We start from the raw sequence: 24,312 nt of genomic DNA, 5'->3' as shown, positions 1-24,312 counted from the left end.
TACTCATATGCCAACTTCAGGATTGTGGGATCAAAAAAGAAAAGAAAAGAAAGCCTTCCTCAAGTTGAGCATGCACCTTCTGTTCATTCTTATACACATGTATGCTGTCCTCAATAGATCCAATTTATGAAGGATGTGTCCTACTGGGAAGTAACTGATCTGACTAATTTTCTCGGCCTACAGAGGCAGCTGGTGCGCGTCAACAGGACTTTCAACGCTTTCCTGATGCCAGAGCTGCCCCAGATCCGAGCGCAACCCGTGCGCCTGTCCATGGTGCGGCATCTGGAACTCGACGATGACTTCAAGGAGTACTGGGCCTACTACCTGCTCAAGGGCTCCTCCATCACCGTTTCCACCTGTGCCAGGTGGGCCCCTCGATCTACAACTTTCACCCAGTCCTCCAGTTAGATATGTGATTCGTGGTCATCAAGTTTTAATTATCACCTTGGAAAAATAATGTTATATAGTTAATTTTTTGTTTGTTTACAGATTTATATTTGCAGTTCTGGTACCACTCAAAATTCTCATGTCACAGTATTGTGGCACACCACTAGAGGAACGAGAACAAAATGCCACACACTGTTGATAGAATCGAGTTTTTTTTATGATAATTCATTATTGGAAGTGGTGAAAACATTGCAGCTGTGTCAGGCATGTCTGGGCAGCTAAAGAAGTAATCCAAATTGGTCTCACACAGCTGCAACATTTCCCCCACTGCCAATAACAAAAAAACATAAAATACTTGACTATGCCATTCTGTTTTGGTTCCTCTAGAGGCATGCCGTGATACTGTACTGTGAAGATTTCAAGGTTATCAGGACTGCAAATGCATACCTGTAAACAAGCAGAAAATTAAGCATATAACTTCATTTTTTGAGGTGATAATTAAAACTTTATGACTATGCCCGGTGTATTCCACAAGCCTGGTGTGTGTTGGAGGGAATTCTGGTACCACTAGGTATCTGTTCAGCCTTTTCCCTTTCCATTCAGGAGTAGCATGTGGGATGAAGGACTATCAGTAATGCTTCATCTGAACTCTCATCACTCAAATTTTCCTGAAGTTGTCATTTAAAGACCCAAGTTGGAGGAAGTGATACATTGCCTGACTCTTCCTGGACTGTAAGCTCTTGCAGTTTCAACAGTAAATCTCATTGTGATGCCCAGTGCCTCTCTTATGTCTGCTACTGGAATTTGTTGAGGATCTCTGTAATGCTCATGTGCTAACTAAATGATCCAGTGATGAGACTTGCTTCTCTCTGTCTGATCTTCTGTCTTCTCTATTAATCCAACCTGTTAAGGCTTTCAAACTGCAGTAGAAAAATGTTTTGCTACCCACTCGTTTCTTAGATGGATTACATTTCTTAAGATTTCTATGACTCTCAGCCTGACCATATTTTTCCTATAATCTGCTTCCATTGGTGTATTTAAAGTGGGGGAGGGGAGCTTCCCAGCTTAAGCCCAGTCCCCCACCAGTCCCCTCCCCACTCCTGCCCTCTTCCCTGAAATGTGAAATTATAAACATGTATTTCTTACTTATCTGCACAGAATATTGTAATACTATGGTTAGAAAACAAGGGTTAAAAATATGTCTCTTCAATGTCTGAAGAAGCGGGTTGTATGCTGCTAGAGTATGTCAATAACAGACTGTTTCCGAATGAATCACTACACAAAAGAGGATCACCGATAGCTGATGTAGTTGTGATTGGTTAATAGTAACTAGTGTTTTTCCAACCATTAAAGGTTGTTTATTTAAACAACATGCTCCATTATATAGTAACATTACATATTTTCAGTTTTCTTTTAGTTACACATATCAATTTAACATCAGTGGTGAATTAAATACGAAGTTTATGAGCCCACTCTCATCATACTACAGTACCCGTATATGAACGTTAATGAATACAGAAACAATGCACTTTATAGAGAAGGTGGACACTTTCTCAGACCATGCATTGGCCAGAATATATTCTAGTTTGTTTTGAACATGATTCTCTGCATTACAAGCAAACAAACGCAGAATAACATACTGCTAAGGGAGGGGAATAAGGTAATAAGTGATCCACAAACTATGTAAACGAGCATTTTTCAATTATTGCCGAGAAGTCACAGCAAAAATTCCCCAAAACAAATATAACACCTGTAAATAATGTTTGCACTAAATACAGTGATGTTACTTCCAACCACAGAGAATGAAGTCAATAAAACTGTTCAAAAACTAAAAAATAAAAAGTCAATAGGCTTAGATGAAGTGAAGAATGTGTGTACTGAAACAATGCATAGGGGTTATACAAGACCCCTTAACAAATATAATAAATGAATCCTTCACATCAGGGACATTTCCAGAGCAGTTAAAAATGCAAGAGTTGTACCTTTACTTAAGAAAGGTAATGCAGAAGACATAGAAAGTTACTGGCCCATTTCCCTGCTGTCAGCATTCTCAAAAATAATGGAAGAAATTATGAAAGACAGACTAATGAATTACCTGAATAAATACAATCTAGCGCATCAAAGTTTGCTTTCCAAAGTGGCAAAAATACGGAGTCAGCCATAGTTGTACTTGATGCTCTTGATAAAGATGAGTGTGTCACAAGCATATTTTTGGATCTTTCTAAGGTGATTGATACAGTCGACCACAAGATTCTATTAAATAAATTAGAAGCATTAGAAATAAGAGGGGTAACTAATGACTGGTTTTGATCATACCTAACAGACAGGGCACAAAGAGTAGAGATAACACATACTTCAAATAGATCTAAACATTTAGTAAAACACTTACTAGAATTAAAATGCATTAATATAGGGATTCCGCAAGGTAGCATATTAGGACCAGTACTGTTCCTGATATACCTGTACACCAATGACTTTCCAAGCAGTGTTACTCATGGTGAAAAAATTCTCTTCACTGATGACAGCATTATTATAGTCACTGAGAAAACACAAGAACTCCTTGCTGAGAAAGTAAATGAAACTCTCAAGGAAGTTTATGATTGGCCAATAAGCAATAAAATTACATTGAACATAAAGAAAACTAATGCCTTGAATTTCAGTTTCAAGAGGGAAAATGACAATGTTAAATTAAAAGTAGATGGCACCTATACAGACTGGGTAACAAATGTAAAATTTCTAGGAATGAATATTGATTCTCAGTTGAAGTGGTATGAACACACAAAGTTAGTTGCAAACTGAATGCCATCAACGTGTTATGCCCTTAGAATCCTGTCATCAGTGTGTAACGTGCAGTGTCTTTTAGTTTCATATTATTCATATGTACACTCAGTTCTTAGCAATTGCATTCTTTTTTAGGGAACAAATGCACAAAATATGAACACAACTTTCAAACTCTAGAAAAGAGCCATAAGAATAATAACCAAAAATACTAGTTGAGCTCATTGTAAAGAACTGTTCTAAACACTAGGGATCTTAACTGCTCCATGTGAGTACATTTACCAGTCAGTTGTAAAAATCAAAAATAACATTGGTAATTACTGCACAAACAGCTCTGTCCATGACCATACAACAAGAGAGACTCAGCTTACATTTACCAAGAAAAAATAAACATGAAACTCAAAACAGCATTTTCTACCAAGGAATAAAACTACAATAAATTACCAAAAGAGAATAATGAAACTGCAAAAATACACTTATTTAAAAAGGCAGCTAGAAAGTACCTGTTAAACATTTTATACGTTGAAGGATTACTTAGATAAAACAGAGTAAGGGTTTGATAAAAAAAAATGTTATACAAATAAATAATAGTAATAATAATGATTATAAAACATTCCACACAACACCTTCACTTTATGTTTTCCCCCTTCTTTTTTCCTTTCTAGAAATACTTACCCCCAAGCTATGCATAGCACACTACTAACACCTCTTCCTCTTTCTGAGCCCAATACTTCACTTGTTATGAATAGATGCTGACTCAGTTTTTTGGGATATCAAATGGGAAATTCCCGTACAGAAAATGGCCCGGAGATCACCAGTGTGTGTGTGTGTGTGTGTGTGTGTGTGTGTGTGTGTGTGTGTGTGTGTGTGTGTAGTGAGCGAAGTGTTGTGAAACAATGTGTGTATAGTGTGTGCAGTGACTGATAATGAGATATGAGTGAACAGTGTGGCATTACATTATTTAATAAGTTATTTGTAAAAAAAAGTATTGTGTACCAGGAGTAAATCTAATGACTGCCTCTAACTAGAAGTCTGTAAATATATGCGTATACGAATTAGCTTATTTTTTTATCTAAACTAGTAAATTCTTTGAGATGTCCTATATCCTTGTAAAAAGAGATGTACAGATGAATAAAGCTACTACTACTATTACTACTACTACTACTACTACTACTACAAGTTGTTAAATTGTTGATATGACAGTGTTGCAGTAACCAGTGTTATTGAAGGTAATATAGTTGAAATCTTGATTTTGAGAGCTAAGACAATGCATCACAAAACAAAGTGCAAACATTTTGAACTACTTCCCTAAAACATCATGGCTAGAAGACACTCTGTCCTCTCTGGCTGGGAGAATGGATGATCCACCACAGTTGCCACTGCTGCTGTTTTCAAACAATAGAAGAATTATTGCTCATTCACAATCCTCTTTGTTAGTCCTCAACCAAAACCAACATCTTTATTTGACACATCAAGCTTTGAGAATCCACCAACAGACTGTAAGTATAACATAATTGCTTGTTTACTATCAAATAATGAAAAAGTTGATGACTACATGAAGCTACAATATTTCTAAAACCTACTTGTGCTCAACACAAGTTAACAATTTCCCCTTACTTTGCAAAAGTGGTCAGTATTGTAAGTTCAACCTAGATTAGATAGAGAAATATGTTGGTTAGAATACCCTTCTAAAGAGGATGGTGCCCTCTGTAAGTACTGTGCACTTTGCTCTAAGACAAGTTCGAGTAAAGGTAGTCATCAAAATGTTGCAGACCTGGTACTAATTGTGCAAAATAAGCTGACACTTGGTGCAGTGGCTGATGGAAGCAACTGTAAATGCATTTCATATTTACAGTTGTTCTCATCAGCCACCATGCCATGTGTTGACTTAGTTTGCACACATAAGAACCTCCAAGTTTTCAAAGTGGAAACCCTCTCCTAAACATTTCAACATCCATGTAAGGCTGCTGTAACCAATTGTGATAGTTTTGTTCACATCATAATGAACAAGACAAAAGATATAAAACATTGTCTGTACAAAGGCTTGGTGGATCAAGTGAAAAAAAAAATAGAAAACACATAATCCCTATCACTGAGGCAGTGATTCTCTGTGTCCATCTGCAGATTGTATTAAGATGACACAGGAACTTCAGACTTATTGAATTTGATAAACAAAGTGATAAAAACATGCATAACTTTCAGATCATTCTAAAATATCATGTCAAAGGCAGGAAAAACCTATGAGCAAGTTTGAAAGGAACTGGTAAATGCAACAAGTACATGACTGTCCCAGTCCAAAATCATTTCATCAGTTGCATCAATAACCAACTCCTGAGAAGGATTGCTCAGAAGGACTGCATTTATGACGCCAAAGATTTCAAGGTTCTTGCAGATGAAACTTCTGACATTGTGTGAATAGTGTTTGATATGACTGGCAAAAGATTAGCTGGATCTATAATTGAAAACTTGTTAAAATTTGGTCTTGATGTGTGATTTTTGTGAGGACAGGGCTATGATTGTGTAGCATGGCTGTCACAAAAAGCCCATGGGGCTCGTGCATTCATACAACAGGACTGCCCTTTAGCTGTATATTGTCATTGTGCAGCTTGTAATTTCAATTTGGTAGTCACCAACACATGCAATATTTCACTTATCAGGAACTCATTAGGAACACTGGAAATGGTAGGTAATTTCTTTAGGCCACCAAAGTGTATTCAAATATTAAATGATGCCCTTGAATCATTAACTGATGTTTGAGTCAGAAGCCTGAAACATACCACTCTCACTAGATGGACTCAGCATCTTCGCAGCATGCAAGACTTCAAGAAAATATATGATGGTGTTGTTTCAACTTCGGGAAGATTCAAGAACTTGTCAACAAGATGACATCCCATGATGCCACAAATCTCTGAGCAGCCATCAGCATGGGAGATTATATCATCTACCTGGTTATGGTTTCTGAACTGTTTGCACTGGGTGAGTCCATCTGTTGGCAACTTCAGCTCCGAGATGCAGATTTTGCAGAGTTAATCAGCATTGCCAAGGATTCTCAAAAGGGAACAGTTGGCAATGAGAAAAAATGTTGATACTTTCAGCCAGCTTTTCTTAGGTGCCAAGCAATTAGCTTCTGCCAGTGGCATTGAAATTGAGTAACCACGCATTTCTGCCAAGCAAGAACAGCATGCAAATCAGGATGCCAGTGATGATATTGAGGGTTAGTATAAAGGGTATATGTTCATATTCTCTCTGGATGACTTTATTGTTCACTTATGGATTGGTTCTTAATACATTGTGAACTTTTTAACAGTTTTGATTGGCTTCTACCACAAAAACTGAAGACAGGTGTTATTGATGAAGTTACAAAACCCCTTTCATTTTATGCTACAGATCCATTAGTTGCTGATTTAAAAATGACAACAGCTGAGTTAAAACACTTTCATCAACGTCTGAGTCAAACTGCAATGGAAGCTTTGTCTGTCTGCGACTGTCAGTTGTATCGTAATGTGCTTCAGTTTCTACAACTCTTGGCAGCTCTACCACTAACAATGGCCATAAATGCATGCAGTTTTTTCACCCTTAAGAGAATCAATACATACCTTCAGGAATACAACTAGTGAGGCATGTCTGAACGGGGTCGCATGATGACAGTTCGCCATTACTGATGTCCAAAGTGTGATGAGTAGTACTGAGAAACAAAGAGACTGCTGTCTTCCTTTGGTGTTTTAAATTTCTAGTAAATGATTTAATTGTATTTTGTTCTACTTATGTGTATTTAAGTATCAGACAAAAGCAGATTTAGTACCCTTCATAGTGAGTTAACACAGGCCTGGACTAAAAAAATATAAAATTAATCGAATCAGTGTGGAAAATTTTCTTAGCAATTGGATTATGTTTGATTAAAATTACTCAAACTTCATAACCCTGTAATTTGATTTCATTATGTAATTCATAACTTCAATAAATCATTTTGGTAATGTAATTCGTGTTATAATTAAACATATATAAGCCAATGATACACCTTATTCTTATAATTTTGGACATTTAATTGGTATGGATCAATAAAATTAATTTTCAATTTAAGCGATTGTAAAGTTGAATGCATAGATTCCCTCCCCAAAACAAAACTGTAAATCCACCACTGATTAGCTTTATGTGGTGTCTCCATTTTAGGTCACTCCGGTCAGTTCCTGTTATGTATTTTATGGTAGTTACTGTTTGTAATGATTTATCATCAACAAAATGAATGCCATCTGTGAGGGTCAAACCCTGGTTCACACTACTGAGCTAAGGTGACCACTGAGGGTAGGGCATTATATGAGCATTTACTCAGCTGTTCTTAAATTTACTGTACAGATGATGTCAGTTTCTCCATACAGGTGTATCACATAATTTGTTTTTATTTGTAATTCATGTACTATCATTTCACAAGCAAATAGTCACATCATAAGGCACCTAACATGTCCAAAAAATCAAATGCCATAAGTATCAGGAGCTACATGTATCACCCAATCCTTTTTCTTCACAACTCTTCCTTCCCCTTTCAACCCTTTTATGAGAAAGAGGAGCCTCCAGCTCTGATAGCTTGTAAATTTCAGTACCTTTATATGTGTTTTCTCCTTCCACCACTTGGTGAGTAAATTTTTTATTTGTCAAATTACATTATATTTTCAAAAATTGATTATTTTTGTTGATAATTTAGTTTGTTACATATTCTGTAGATCAATTGAATGATTCTTTTATAATGTGTTCATTAATGTTAACACTTATCATGTACACATATACTGTAAACTGACTCCTTCCACATCATTTTGATAAAGGAATCATTCATAAAATTAAAGGAACATTTAACTAACTGACTGAATGACTGAACAGATGTGCAACAAATCAGTTTACATTTTATGTTATTGGGCACATCATCAATAATTTTTCTTCCTGCACATTAAACTACTTTCTGAGCCACTGACAGTTTTAAAAATGGGTGATGAAGGTCAGTTTTTCCTCTAGTTTTGTAAGTATGGATATCACTGTTCTTCACAAATTGTGATGGTTTATTTATGACAAATTTCATTAGCAGTATTGTGCTTGTCTAGTTAAAATGCCTAAATCCTTGAAGAGGATAGGTGAAACCCAATATTATTCTTACTGCTCACATTTCTGCAATCAGTACTTCCTCTCTAAGTGGTGAATCAGCCCAGAAAATTATTTCACAAGACATTATTAAGTGAGCATCCATCTAGAACAGGATGATGCCATAAGGAAACCAGTCAAATTGTTGAAAGTCAGCCTGCCACAGTTTGTCAGTTATTTGAATGAATTATAGTTGCTTTCTCTGCCTGTGACATATAATGTGACAGTTTGCAAGCATCAAACACCTGTCAGTAGAAGAAAGGCAATACACTGACAATTTACACGAATGGCAACCCTGTTTAAATGCATATAATGCAAGATAATACCCATAACAAAGGGAAAGAATGCATTGGAATTTTGTCAGTCATGTACACATTATTCATTAGGGACATATTTGAAGACTATAACATTTGATACCATGTGTTAATATCTTTCCAACTATATGTTTCATTATTCTTTGTATCACCATAGGTCAAATGCAGGCTAAATTTCAGTTATTTCTGTCACCCCCTCTGTTGTGCTGCAGTTGTCAAAAAAAATAGCATATTTTACAATTAAACAATGGAAAATCCAGATGGAATAACAACTATATTATGAAAAAGATAGTGCTACTCACCTTATAACGAAGATGCTGAGTTTCAGATAGCCACAACAAAAAGGCTGATAAACCAATCTTTTGGTCAAACAGGCCTTCATCAGGATAGACAACACCAGACTGCAAGCAGCAGTGCGTGATGGAAGAAGCAACTGGATGGTGGTAGTTAGGAGGAGGCAGCAGTGGGGGAGGGGAGAGATAGCAGGGTAGGGGTGGGGGACAGTAAAGTGCTGCTTGTGGGAGCATATGAGGACAAGGTGGGAAGATGGTAGGGCAGATAGCTGCAGTTGGGAAGTTAGATGGAGGGCGAGGGGGAGGGGGGGGGGGGGGGGTAGCAGCAGAAAAGGAGAGAAATAAAAAGACTGTGGGTGTGTTAGTGGAATAGATGACTGTGTGGTGCTAGAATGGGATCAGGGAAGGGAACAGGTGGGTAAGAACAATAACGAATGAAGGTTAAGCCCAGGAGGGTTAAGGGAACATAGGATATATTCCAGGGAGAGTTTCCATCTGCACAATTCAGAAAAGCTTGTGTTGGTGGGAAGGATCCAGATGGCACAGGCTGTGAAGCACTCATTGAAATTATGGGGTGGTGCAGCTGTTCCTTGGTCTGAGTTTGTTGGCAGTCATTCATGCGGACAGACAGTTTGTTGGTTGTCATGCCCATGTAAAATGCAGCACAGTGGTTGCTGCTTAGCTTGCAGGTCACGTGATTGATTTCACGGTTAGTCCTGTCTTTGATGGGATAGGTGATGCTTATCACCAGACCGTAGTACATGGTGGTGGGAGGAAGTATGGGACAAGTCTTGCATCTAGGTCTGTTACAGGGATATGAGCCATGAGGCAAGGGTTTGGCATCTGGGTTTGTATAGGGATGGACCAAGATATTGTGTAGGTTTCGTGTGCATCAGACTACCACTGTGGGAGGGGTGGGAAGGATAGTGAGTAGGACATCTCTCATTTCAGGGCATAATGAAAGGTATTCAAAATCCTGGTGGATTATGTGTTACAGTTGCTCCAGCCCTGGGCAGTACTACGTCAAGATGGGAATGCTCCTCTGTGGCCAGACAGTAGGTCTTTGGGAGGTGGTGAGTGACTGGAGAGATAAGGCAAGGGACATCTGTTTTTGTGCAAGATTGTGAAGGCTTCCATGAGACACTTGATGTATTATGAGAGGGACTGCTTGTCACTAAAGATATGAAGGAACATCTTGGTATGGAATGGGTGGCAGCTGTTGAAGCGGAGGTATTACTGGTGCACTCATAGACCAATACCTCCAGCCTATTACCTGCAACCTACCCTCCTATATAAAAATACCAAAAAGATACCATCTATTTCCTCCACTGACTCTCTACAGCTCCTGTTTCCTTACCACATGGTGCCCTGTTTGCCACTACTGATGCCATCTCTTCTTACACTAACAATCCCTAATGCCCATGGCTTTGCTGCTATTGAATGCTACCTTTCCCAATGGCCATCAGATTCCAAACCTATAACCTCTCCTAGTCACCATGACCAACTATATCCTCACTCACAATTGCTTCTCGTTTGAAGGGATTGCCTATGAACAAATCTGTGGTACGATTATGGGCATCCACATAGCAACATCCTATGGCAAGCTAGTCATGGACAATCTAGAGGAATCCTTTCTAACCACCCAGAATCCCAAATCCCTCACCTGGTTCAGATTCACTGATGACATTGTCGTGATGTGGATTGAGGGCAAGGACACCCTATCCACACTCCTCCAGAACCTCAACAACTTCTCCCCTTTCGCTTCAGATCCTCCTCATCCCAACAAGCCACCTTCCTTGATGTTGACCTCCACCTCAAAGATGGCTACATCAGTAGCTACGTACATATCAAACTGACCAACCACCAGAAATACCTCCACTTCAGCATCTGCCAATCATTCAGGACCAAGAAGTCCCTTCCATCCAGCCTAGCCATCTGTGGCTGCCATATCTATAGTGATGAGCAATCCCTCTCAAAATACACCAAGGGTCTCACTGAAGCCTTCACAGATTACTCTCCCAACCTTGTACAAAAACAGATCTTCCATACCTTATTTCTCTAGTCACCCACCACCTTCCAAAGATCCACGTTGTGGCCATAGAGCGAATTCCCCTCGTGACTCCATACAACCCAGAACTGGAGCAACTGAATCACATTCTCTCCCAGGATTTCAAATACCTCTCATTTCATCCCTTCCACAGTGATACTCCATCACCCACCAAACCACCAAAATATTTTTGTCCATCCGTACAGAACATCTGCTCCCAAAGTTTTGCCTCATTGATCATATCCCTGTAACAGACCTAGATGCAGGACCTGCCCAATACATCCTCCCACCTACTCCATTTCGGCCACAAGCATCACCTATCCCATCAAAGGCAGGGCTACCTGTGAAACCAGTCATGTGATCTACAAGCTAAGTTGCAACCACTGTGCTGCTTTCTAAGTGGACATGATGACCAACAAGCTGTCTGTCTGCATGAATTGCCACTGACTAACTGTGACCAGGAAACAGGTGGACCACCCAGTTACTGAGCACACTGCCCCACATAACATTCTTCATTTCAATGACTGCTTCACAGCCTGCACCACCTAGGTCCTTCCCAAGCTTTTCTTTATTTTGCAGATGGGAACTCTCACTACAATATATCCTATGTTCCCACAGCCCTCCTTGCATCAACTTTCCTTAGTCATTGTCCTTAGCCGTGTGTCTCTTTCCCTGTTCCCATTCCAGCACTACACAGCTCTCTATTCCATCAACACACCCCCAGTCTTTTTACTTCTCTCCTTTTCTGCTGCAGCCCCCCCCCCCCTCCCCTGTCCCCCTACTCACCTTCTAACATGCTGACTGCACCTAGCTGCCATACCCTCTCCACACCTTGAACCTGTATGCTCCTGCAAGCAGCACTTTACTGTCCCCTGCCCCTACCCTGATGTCTCTTGACCTCCCCACTCCAGTACCCTCCTTACCCCCACCATCCAGTTCTTTCTCCCATCATGCACTGCTGCTCACAGTCTGGCCTTGCAGCCAGAGACAATGGTCATGTGTTTGCCTGAGCATATGTGTGTGGGCATGTTGCCTATTCTGATGAAGGCCTGTTTGAGCAAAAGCTTTGTTTGACAGTCCTTTTGTTGTTCCTATCTGTGACTCAGCATCTCAACTATACGGTGAGCACCAACTATCCCTTTCATAATATTTCACAGTTATGGTGACATCAGGACAAAGAAAATCCCTGACTGATGCAGCCGAGAGGAGGTGACGAACCTCTGTGCATGGGACAGGCAGTTTGTGCTAAGTGATTTATATATATTTGTGTGTGTGTGTGTGTGTGTGTGTGTGTGTGTGTGTGTGAGAGAGAGAGAGAGAGAGAGAGAGAGAGAGAGAGAGAGAGAGGTTTGTATAACTAGAATTTGGAGATCTCATGAAGTTCTTTCATGTCAGTGAATTGTATCTCCTGCTGAACATGGCATATGTGAAGAAAGAACATATTCATAATAGTGCAGCATGATTATTCTCAGCTGACAGTGTTCTGTCCATAAATGCCAAATGCATGTTCTGTAATCTCACTTTGCCAGACAGTCTGAACTCATCACAAAGAGTTGATTTTTTTCCCAATATATAACTTCATACAGCTTCTTCAAATTGCACAGTGAATTCATTTCACTGTGTCATATTATATCGCAGTGCTTGTAGTCCTTGTCAGTTCCTAATAGTTCAAGTTATTTCTCATTACTTGTAATTCATCTCAGTTCCTAAGATAAACCTAGAAGCATTAACTGACATGGAAGGAGTAAAGGTAAACACTCACTGTATATTTTTAAAATTGGTTTTATTTCTCCTTGAAAGCACCTTCATCTTGTACATCTTAGATAATCATTTCTAAACATTTTAAGACTAAACAGGGAAAAACTAGTTTCCATGGGATGAGACTGCATTTGCAAAACCACCATTATTGTTAGTATGCAGTTAATGTATTGTAATAAAGCAATAAATGCTATCTGCCTGTCTCTGGTAATATGTTCTCATTACAGTTCTTTGATAGGTACCCTTTTTTCTAGAACCTGTGATCCAATGTGTGTGTTTAGAGTATTAGAGTAACTGAGATTTGATAGCATAATAATGAGGTACACATTCACAGATGGCCTGGTGCCTCACTGATTGTGATCCGTGGACATAAGCACCTGCACGAGTGTGCGTACATTGGTGATGACTCTTCAGAGGAAGAAGAGGAGCAGCTGCTACGGGAGGCAGCAGAACAGGGGGTGCCAGCAGCAGTCACCACCAGCCCCTTGTCCTTGCCCCAGGCCACCCCCGCAAGGGTAGCCCAGTCCAAGGGTGAGGATGATGATGAGGACAGCCCTGCCAATTCACCCAGCGTAATGCGCAGGTATGCCGCATCTAGAATACTGTTTGCAGACAACAGATGTGTGTCTTCTTCCTGTATCTGTAGACTGTGCATTTGTAAACTTCTCAGTATTGGAGCTGGATCAGTCAGCACTGTGAAGAAGAGTTCAATTGGTGCTTTTATATTTATGGCTACTTAATACATAAAACTACTTTCGAGCTTGCCATCTAGTATTGCCAAAGTTTCTAGTCACTAACATAGTCGAGAAAGAGTTAAAGTGGTTAGAAATGAAATTATCCATCCAAAGGTCTCCATTGCGTAACTCATAAAATATTGTTAGTTCAAATATCACAGTGCTCATCATCATACTCTTTTTACAAGACAGGAATTTTATCTGAATATGAAGAGCAGTTGTATTTTCATTTTAATCAGTCAATGAATACTTGAGTGGTCAACAGAAATTTGTAATAGTGGAATGAACAATAGTAAAGTTGAGCATCTGTAATGTTTAGTGGAGCTTGAAACCTAACAAATGGTCAACAAAATCCACATTTTGGTATTAGACAATGGCCACTTTTCAATCTGTGAATAAGAAGTGATCACAACTGTAAATGTTCTCCTGTGCACATTTCCTCTTTTTTGTGTGTGTGTGTGGGAGGAGGGAGAGGGGAGGGGGGGGGGGGGGGGGAGCCGGATTCACATGCTATACTGAGAGAGATACTCAGTGGTAAAATGTTGATGGGCATCAGGAACAGCAAAGTTCAGCTACAAGACAGCTACCCACCTCGTCACCCTGATTTTCCATTTTTTTCTCTGTATCAGTTCAGTTACATGCTGAAATGGTTCTATCAACTAGATCATGAATGAATGATCTTTCTCTCCAGCGAACCATTGCTTCTCATGAAGTGTCAATAAGAGTACACTTAGGAGATCTATATGTAGCACATAGCATTTATTTACTTGTAACCTTAGCAACTACGATGGCATGCTGTAAAGTAATGCCTCCACACTTTACATGTAAAAAATAAAACAAATTGTACTAACAAACAATGAAAAACCAGAATGGAATGTAACAATATTATGAAAAAGAAAGTTTCTACTCACCATATAGTGGAGATGCTAAGTCACAGATAGGCACAACAAAAAGACTTGTCACAAGTAAAGCTTTTGGCCAGGAAGGCCTTCATGAAAAATAGACAACAGATATACTCAATGTGTGTGTGTGTGTGTGTGTGTGTGTGTGTGTGTGTGTGTGTGTGTGTGTGTGTGTGTATGGTTTATTTTTGCGACTCAGCATCTCCACTATATGGTGAGTAGCAAATTTCCTTTTCATAATAGTGTTACAAATCTTGTTATATAAACATTCCACATGGGGAAAGTATATCTAAAAATCTGCCCAAACTCTTTGCCTTTAAATATGTCTGTTTGTGTCTGTATGTGTGTGGATGGGTATATATATATATATATATATATATATATATATATATATATATATATATGTGTGTGTGTGTGTGTGTGTGTGTGTGTGTGCGCGCGAGTGTGCCCGTCCTTTTTTCCACCTAAGGTAAGTCTTTCCGCTCCCGGGATTGGGATGACTCCTTACCCTCTCCCTTAAAACCCACATCCTATTCGTCTTTCCCTCTCCTTTCCTCTTTCCTGACAAAGCAACCATTGGTTGCGAAAGCTTGAATTTTGTGTGTATGTTTGTTTGTTTGTGTGTCTATCGATCTGTCAGTGCTTTCGTTTGGTAAGTCACATCATCTTTGTTTATATATATATATAATTCTTGGGTTCAAATTAATGATGATGTAAATAAAATAGAAAGAAACTTCCACATGGGAAAAATATATTAAAAACAAAGATTCCAAGACTTACCAAGCGGGAAAGCGCCGGCAGACAGGCACATGAACAAAACATGAACAAAACACACACACAGAATTACGAGCTTTCGCAACTGGCAGTTGCTTCTTTCCTGACGAAGCAACTGCCAGTTGCGAAAGCTCGTAATTCTGTGTGTGTGTTTGTGTGTTTTGTTCATGTGCCTGTCTGCCGGCGCTTTCCCGCTTGGTAAGTCTTGGAATCTTTGTTTTTAATATATATATATATAATTCTACACTCATGCTCATAAATTAAGGATAATTGCAGAATGTTGTACCACAAAACATGGCACTACACAAAACTGGCGCTAATAGCATAGGCACATAGGGAACACACACGACACAGATCTGGAAGTCCACGGTATTGATGATAAGTTGAGAAAACCATCCCGAAACACATGTGCTACAAAACGCCACTGTTTCCTGTGCATGTACCCCGACATAAATATGGGATATGATCACTATGGACACGTACACAGGCCACACAATGGTTTGGCTTACTCTGGATCAGGTGGTCAAGCAGCTGCTGGGGTACAGCCACCCATTCTTGCACCAGTGCCAGTCGGAGCTCCTGAAGTGTCCTAGGGGTTTTAAGATGTGCAGTGATACGTCGACCAAGAGCATCCCAGACATGCTTCACGAGGTTTAGGTCTGGAGAACAACCAGACCACTTCATTCGCCTGATATCTTCTGTTTCCAGGTACTCCTCCATTATGGCAGCTCGGTGGGGCCATGCGTCATCATCCATCAGGAGGAAGGTGGGACCCACTGCACCCCTGAAAAAGCAGACATACTGGTGCAAAATGACATCCCAATACACCTGACCTGTTACAGTTCCTCTGTCAAAGACATGCAGGGGTGTACGTGCACCAATCATAACTCCACCCCACGCCATCAAACCATGACCTCCATACAGGCCCCTTTCAAATACATTAAGGGGTTAGTATCTGGTTCCTGGTTCATGCCAGATGAAAATCACTGTTCAGACTATACCTGGAGTCATCCGTGAACATAACCCGGGACCACTGTTCCAATGACCATGTAGTGTGTTCTTGACACCAGGCTTTATGGGCTCTCCTGTGACCAGGGGTCAGTGGAATGCACCTTGCAGGTCTCTGGGCAAATAAACCATGTCTGCTCAGTCGTCTGTAGACTGTGTGTCTGGACACAACTGTTCCAGTGGCTGTGGTAAGGTCCCGAGCAAGGCTACCTGCAGTACTCCATGGCCATCTGCAGGCACTGATGGTGAGATATCAGTCTTCTTATGGTGTTGTACACTGTGGATATCCTGTACTTAATCTTGAGATCACACTTTGTGGCACACAGAGGGCCCATGCTATGACCTGCTGTGTTTGACCAGCATCCAGTTGCCCTAGTATTCTACCCCTCATAACCTCAACAATACGTTGTTCTTTGAGCCATTTGAACACACAGTCACCATTAGCACATCTGAAAACGTCTGCACACTTACTTGCTGCACCTTAGTCTGACATGCACCAACACACCTCTGTGTATGTGGACTGCTGCCAGCGCCACAGTGAGACGACCACAGGTCAAATGCACCGCATGGCATATCCCGAGGTGATTTAAACCCACAAATTGCCCACCAGAGAATTGTTTCACCATGTATCAGCATTATCCTTAATTTATGAGCATGAGTGTACATCTTTGTTCTTCATGTCTACACATTTGCAGCCCTCTGCCACTAGAGGGATGAGAATTCTAGTGTAACATGGTGGTGTGTAATGTAACAATTTGTTGTAATCAAGTTTCGACTTCAAAGAATTCATCCACACATGGAGGACCTTCACCTTCAGCATGACAATGCCAGACCACACATGAGCACTGCAACATCTGCAACAATCCGATGCCTTGGATTCACTGTTAATCATCCTCCACCGTGTCCTAACTTGACTCAATCCAATTTTCATCAGCCTTTGAGGGCTTCGGTTTTTAATAATGAAGCAGTGCAAGCAGGTATGAGATTGTGGCTCTGTCAGCAAAGACAAACATTTTACGGTGATGGTATCAACAAACTAGGAGAAATGTGTTCATTGCCAGCATGACTATGTTTAGAAATAAATATGTGGACATGAAGGTAAAATGTCAATAATATTTGTTTTACTTAAAAAGCTTTAAGAGTTTTCACATAAAAAATTTGAAGGCATTAGTTTTCAGCAGGCTCTTGTAATATTAATTTATAAATCAGACTGTCCTCATTCCTAATCTTGTTAAAGTATTTAAAACACTATCTTCCAAAACTGGCCCACAAACAAAGTTTCCCTGGCAGGGCTTCCCTCAGTCCTATTTTCCCAACTACAATCTTAAACCAACTAGAAAGAAGTATCCATCTCACTAAAGAGTATCATCCCAGAACAGGAGATCTGTAGGTCATCTGTCTGGGATTGAGTACCTTTTGCCATACCCACAAGTGAGTTACAACTTCTCAAACTCTTTCAGTCCCTCACCCTTTTCCACCCAAATTAGCTTTCTTGAACTGTGTTAGTCGGAATTGTCCCTCCAGAACATCCTTCTGTTTTACAACCCACCTGCCTTCAGTATCCACGCTTGTTACTTTTTCATTTCCCACCTACCTTCCACCACCATCCCATCAGTATCACAGTTAGCTACTGCTATCTCATCTCAAGTTCTCTTTATGCTTTCTCTCGTAAATAAATAGCAGTGTCATTATTGTGACTCTTATGGCAAGCTAATTTAAGAATTCTCACTAAACATTGCTCTTTTTGCAGGCTTCGTCCAGGTGTAATTATTCACAAGAAACCTGGTCCAATTGCACAACATGAACTTATAAATCATTCTGATGATGCTGATCACCATTATGAGCCTGAGGAGGACTTGCACAAAGTTGCTCACAATTTAATACATGCAGGTGTCAGAGTGATTCCACCCCCAAAGGTAAATTACATTATGGCATAGTTTCTGTATTTATTTGTTGTAACTTTGTAAGAAAGGCAGAAAAAATCTAAAAACTAGGCAGGTTGGAAAAATCACCTAATATGTGCAGATATTGGAATAGAGTTGGCATATGACATGACTGCTTTCATAAGTGGCTGTGCCTGTGATGGGTAGGATAAGCCTGTGATGGGCTGGAATGGATGTAGTGGGTGAGTGAATCAGACAGATCATACCAGAGTCTTCCACTGGAGTATGTGGTGAGGGATGGGAATGGATGTGGCATAGGGATAGGCCAGGATATTGCGGTGATTGGGTATGCACCAGAATACCACTTTAGGAGAGGTGACTAGGATTGTGGGTGGGATGTTCTTAATTTCTGGGCACAGTGATAACTGGTCAAACTCCTGGCAAAAGATGTAGTTCAGTTGTTCCAGCCCTGTATGGTATCAGGTAATGAGGGGGCTGCTATTGTACTGGTGGTTCTTGGGAGTCTCCCAACATGATTCTACATTCATGTAAACTCAACTCCACAATTAACCAATTCTTTTTAGTATTTTCTTGAATCAACTTATTACAGTTTCAGTTAGAATTAATTTTTGTATTTCAGATTCATACACATTACTTCCAATATATTTAGTTTATGAGTTGAAATGCTCCAGATTGGTGTTAGTAAACATTAAGATATTAACTATATGACTCCTGACATTTATTTGTATCCAATAATTCAACTACTCCACAAATTCCATGTTGACAGCTCTTTGGTACTGTATGGAAAACTGCCAAAGAAATCATATAGATCTTCTGCTTCGAAGTGGCTCCCAGCAGTCGTAGCTACTGCTAGATGTGGTATGAAATCATAGAGGCATTGTGAATCTATGGGAAAGAACATCCTTGTGATAGCTCCCATGCAGAAGAGCACTTTATATTAATCAAACTTCATACTGCTGGTTTACACTTTGCTTGAAGTAGCATTCCATTTAGGGAACCATATCATTTACCACTATGACATTATTTTAACACACAAAGATTAAATAGCCCCATCTCAAAGCCTTGCTCCTTTATAGTCTGTGTAACAATGACATAAAATTCAATAAGATATATTCAGTTTGAAGACTAGTCTTTCATTATGAGGTATGTGGAGTTGACTGGTTGCAACAGAATTATATTTTAGTAGCTCAATTTCCATTATGTTTTGGTCCGTAAAACTACATCTAGGTGCTCTTCATTTGTTTTCTGTGGTCACCACATCAAGAAAAGTATTTCCTTCATGGAAGCAGTGGTCCAAATGTTATACACTTCTCATTGTTTCAGGTAACTGTGGTAACTGTGGACAGTTGTTATGCAGAATGTGATATGTGTTCAGTACCACAGCTTCTGCATCAACAGTTACTTGTCATTTCTCATATGTATACGGCTTGATCTCTGCCTGTGTCTCATTTGTAATTTTTATTTATGCTATACTCCTGCATTAAATGTTGGTATTTATGCTTCCATTTTGAAATCCTTCCACTCATATTTACACCTACCTTTATGTGGACAACCATCTACACACTGCCACTAAATTATTCTGTAGCTTTTTTTTTTGTTCTGAAAAACAAAAAGCAGTACATTGCTTTCTGTAATGCCCATTGGCTATAGAGCACTCATTTTATTGGGACTGATCCACAGACGTAAGCATCCAATTCTCATGATGCCATTATATGGGAGCATGCTGAAAAGTAATACCTTCAAATTTTTAATGTGAAAACTCTTAAAGCTTTTTTAAATAAAAATACATGTCTTATCCTCTCCATGTCCTAAATGAACATTAATTATCAATTCTTCAATTCCCCTTCTTTTTTTCTCTACAATAGTCAAAGTTATAAAACAGCACACAATACATAAACATTCCTTGTTCTTTCACTACGGATTCCACAGCATGACCGGCAAGCACCTGTCAGCGCCGTTCGACCACCACATCTATAGTCGTCTGACGATAAACTTCAAACCTGCACACGCAGACAGGTGATGTGTAGTAAATAGGCTCTCTCACACTTATATTTAAAATATCATGTGTTTGAGATGGTAGAAGGCCGAGTGGTTCTAGAATTTATGCGGAAATTCTTGAAACACTACAACATTACTCCCAGCCACAGACCAGTTTGTTGATACTGTCATTGTAGCATTTTTTACTTTGTTGACAGAGCCACATTCTCACCTGTGCTTTCATTGCTTCAGCACTAGAAAATAGAAGTCCTAGAAGGTGTTCTGTAAGTTTTGGAAACACTAAGGCTCTGAAACTTTTAACAGACCTTTTCCTTTCTAAATTTCCACAGTCTATAAGTTGTCCTACTCCTTTGTCCACATGGTGACTTCAGGATCTACAGGAGGTTCAAATTTATAGTTAGAGGTCGTTAACACATACGAACAGTGTTGGTTCTTAGCTTTTACAGTGATGGCTTTGTTATTGTCTTCATAGTAATAATAATAATAATAATAATAATAATAATAATAATAATAATAATCATAGCTTTATTCAACATCGAATGGTACACTGCACATGTACAAAGAAACAGTAATGATTAAAGTTATTTGTACAATACGCAAGACACATTCTTCTGAACACGTCATTAATTTACAACAAAATTACAATAAGATGTTTACTGATTTCTATTCACATAATCTCACAAAGCATTTGTTGTTCTTCATATAAGTATGGTACTCTTCTAATGAGTAGAAAGGGTGTTTTACTAAAAATTTCTTAAGTTGATGTTTCAGTTTAATTGTAGGAAGAGCCATGACTGCACTAGGCAGTGCATTAGCTAATTTTATACCTGCGTACTGAGGCCCCCTTTCGTAAAGCGCTGTTCTATGGCTGCCAGTGTAAAATCTTTCTTTATTTCTAGTATTGTACTGGTGGAAATCTGAATAAGTGTTTGGGTGCAGTCTTTTCACAAGCAATATGGCTTTTAGAATGTATGTGTTTATAACAGTTAACACCTCTGTTTTTGGAAACAAGTTGCAACAAGATTCCCTGTATTTTGCTCCACAGATTATTCTCACACCCATTTTTTGAAGAATGAGTAGCTTATCTAGATTAGCTTTGGTTGTTGCCCCCCAAATTTCAATAACGTAGTTAAAGTGAGAGGAGAAAAGAGCATGGTATGCAGTCTTTAGGACTACGGTGTCTCTACAGAACTTGTTAATAGTACTGATTACAAATATATTTTTTGACAACTTAGTTGCTAGGGAGTCAATATGTGTGTCCCATTTCAGGTTGCTTTGGATTGTTATGCCAAGGAATTTTACACTAGACTCTTTCTTTACCAATTCGTTGCCAATGTATAATTTAATTTCAGTATTCAAACTACTTTTGTTAAACTCCATCAAACATGTTTTACTGGTGATTACATTTAAATGGCTTTCATTAAAAAACTGAACAATTTCTTTTGTCACATTATCGCACTCAGCCTCTAGTTCATTACATGATTCCTTTTTACATACAATGGACGTGTCATCGGCATTTAATATCATTTACATAGATCAAGAACAGAAGGGGGCCCAACACCGAGCCCTGGGGCACACCATATTTTATGCAAGTGATCTCAGATTTGTAGACACCACTTTCCGTTTTAAGTAGAACAAATTTTCTATTGCTCATATAACACTTTATTAGGTCATAAGCAGCGCCTCTAATGCCCATTTTCCATAGCTTGTGTAATAGGATGTCAACATCCACACAATCAAAGGCTTTTTCCAGGTCTAGGTATACACCTGCCACATGTTCCTTGCTTTCGATACCCCCTATCACTTCTTCAATTAGTTGAGCAGCTGCAGTGCTAGTTGATTTACCTTTTAGGAATCCATTTTGGTTTTCGAACATGAGGTTGTGTTTGTTAAGAAAGTTTATAATCCTGTTGTATAAAACTTTCTCAACTATGTTGGAAAAGACAGGAAGGATTGAGACTGGTCTGTAGTTTTCTATTTTGTTGTTGTCACCTTTCTTAAAAATGGGTGTTACCTGTGCTATTTTGAGTCTGTCTGGAAAGGTGCCTGATTCTATTATATTGTTGACTGCTGCAGACAGAGGTACAGAGACATTTTGGCTACAGGCTTTTAAAACATTAGTATTTAGGCCATCATGCCCAGCTGAATTAGAGGGTTTTAGAGAGCTAATGATGCCCATTATTTCTGCACAGTTTGTGGGGGCTAGATATACTAAGGTCACATGTATTGTCTTTAAAACTGTAGTGCATGTTTTTATGTTTGCCATTTATGGCTTCCCCTACGGAAGAAAAATATTCATTAAAAATATTTGCAATTTCCAGTTGGTCTTTTATGAGCATACCATTGTGGTTAATAGTAAAGTCCATACAGAATTTGTCATTGCAGGTTCTAAAACTGTTAATGACTGCCCAGATGCCAGCAGTTACGTTTTGTGAGTTTTGAAACTTATTTGCAACATAGTTGCTCCTTATAGTGTGCTTGATATATTTTGAAGGCTTCCTTTACCTCAGGAATCTCTCTATTATTCAGCATTGTACTGTGGAGTAGTTTTAATTTTTCCCTCGCTTCAGTGACATTACTATTTATCCAAATATTATTGTTTATTTTTTTTTTATTTCATTTTTGTGATTACAACTGGGCATGTGGTATCAAGGTAGTAACAGAAGTCAGCAGCAAAGGTATCATATGAAAAGCTACTATTTTCAAATCATTTTATTTGTGCTAGCATGCAGTTTAGTCTGTTTATGTTGTCATTATACATTATTCTTTTAGTTACGAACTGTTGCTTTGTAGTGACAGTGGGGGCCTCATGGAGCTCCAATTTAAGCTGTACTGCATGGTGATCTGAGATGGCTAGTTTTAAAACCGATGCACTGTGGGATAGGTGGGTCATGTTTGTTATTATGTTGTCAAGACATGTTTAACTATTGCCAATTTCTCTAGTGGGTTCCCGAATGAGTGGGGTCAGGTTAAATTCATCACACAGACGATGTAACTTTTTGGTGCTGACATCATTTGTTAATAAATCTATATTTATATATCTTGGCTTCGTTAAGTCTAGGAGTGATTCCACTGTGAGGTTCCTAGGGTTTTCTTTACGTTAGGATGAGACTAACTGGTTTGTATGGTAACATGTTACTTTGCTTTTTTAGAGAAAAAGAGTTATTTTAGTTTATGCACATCACATATTTAATAAATCTTCTCACATTTAACACTTCTACACCAATATAAAATGAAACATTGTCTTTCACCAAATTTACACTCGAGCATCTTCCACCACATCTGTATCACATCCTCACCCAACCGACACTAGTGATAAAAGACCCCGAAATTCGTGTTCCGAAGATCCATATCCTCTCCGCATGACCAAAGATGACAGTCTCTTCAAGTTGTTAAACTCAAAGCTAAAGGCAATATTTACATAAAATATTACATGTAAAGAAATTACAGCAATAAATAATTTTATGTTCTCACAATTACCAATTTGATTCGGGCCAGTAGTTTAAATACAGAGTAATGCACAGAGAAGGCTAGCTAATGTTTTCTGCTTGCTTCAAGGTTATGCTAAATGGTATATTCAATGCGCTTTGGGAACTATTATATGTGATTCAATAGTCATACATTGTAGACACCATTGCCATTTAAGCAAGGTTAAAGTGTGCAAAGATAAATATACAGAATCTGACAGTCTTCAAATCAGACATTGGAGTATCAGTTACTTCCAAACTATTTGTTGTATCGAGTGTTATTATTCTAGTTTAGGGTTCAAGGTGATGTTCTGTTATAAACTCTCACTAAAGTCCATACAGGAGTAATTGAGTCAGGAATAAAAGTATACAATAAGTTTCCCATCAATACAAAAAATGAAATGAATAACATATGGGCATTCAGAAGGAAGCTAAAAACATTCCATGGAGAAAAAGCTTTTTATAAAATGAATGAATTTCTAGAGTAATGAGCCATCAATTGTGTAAAGTAGAAGATGTTAATAACATCTGTTTTATTTTAAAATGTTTGTGAGCTTTCAAATAAAAAATTTGGAGGCATTACTTTTCAACACACCATCATAGTCTATTATCAAGGAACAATTTAAAATTCTGAAATACTGTTCAATTGTGTATATTTTTCACACTCTTTATATGCTGTCTGTATGGTTCTTCTTGACTCCTGCAAAGCTTTTTCCTTACTTTCTTTCGTTGAAAAAACCAACATAGTGAGCAGTTACATCATGGCATAATGCTATAGTTAGATAAACCAATTCAGTTCAGTTTATTTAGCATCCATATGT

The 24,312-nt window shown here is 38.8% G+C and overlaps 1 protein-coding gene across 4 annotated transcripts in view; it reads left to right on the top strand.

Annotated features, from left to right (window-relative positions):
- LOC126272389 (uncharacterized) overlaps positions 1-24,312 on the top strand; it is a 363,563-nt gene that overhangs the window by 291,633 nt on the left and 47,618 nt on the right. For all 4 annotated transcript variants that reach the window (XM_049975211.1, XM_049975212.1, XM_049975209.1 and 1 more), the window contains exons 3-5: positions 184-365; positions 13,039-13,287; positions 17,873-18,038. In XM_049975211.1, the coding sequence (XP_049831168.1) occupies positions 184-365; positions 13,039-13,287; positions 17,873-18,038 (597 nt within the window). The remainder of the gene's footprint in view (positions 1-183; positions 366-13,038; positions 13,288-17,872; positions 18,039-24,312) is intronic.

Source organism: Schistocerca gregaria, chromosome 5 (genome assembly GCF_023897955.1).
Source record: "Schistocerca gregaria isolate iqSchGreg1 chromosome 5, iqSchGreg1.2, whole genome shotgun sequence".
Classification (NCBI taxonomy): Eukaryota; Metazoa; Arthropoda; class Insecta; order Orthoptera; family Acrididae; genus Schistocerca; species Schistocerca gregaria.
The sequence above is the reverse complement of the archived record's forward strand: the minus strand, read 5'-3'. Positions and strand labels throughout refer to the sequence as shown.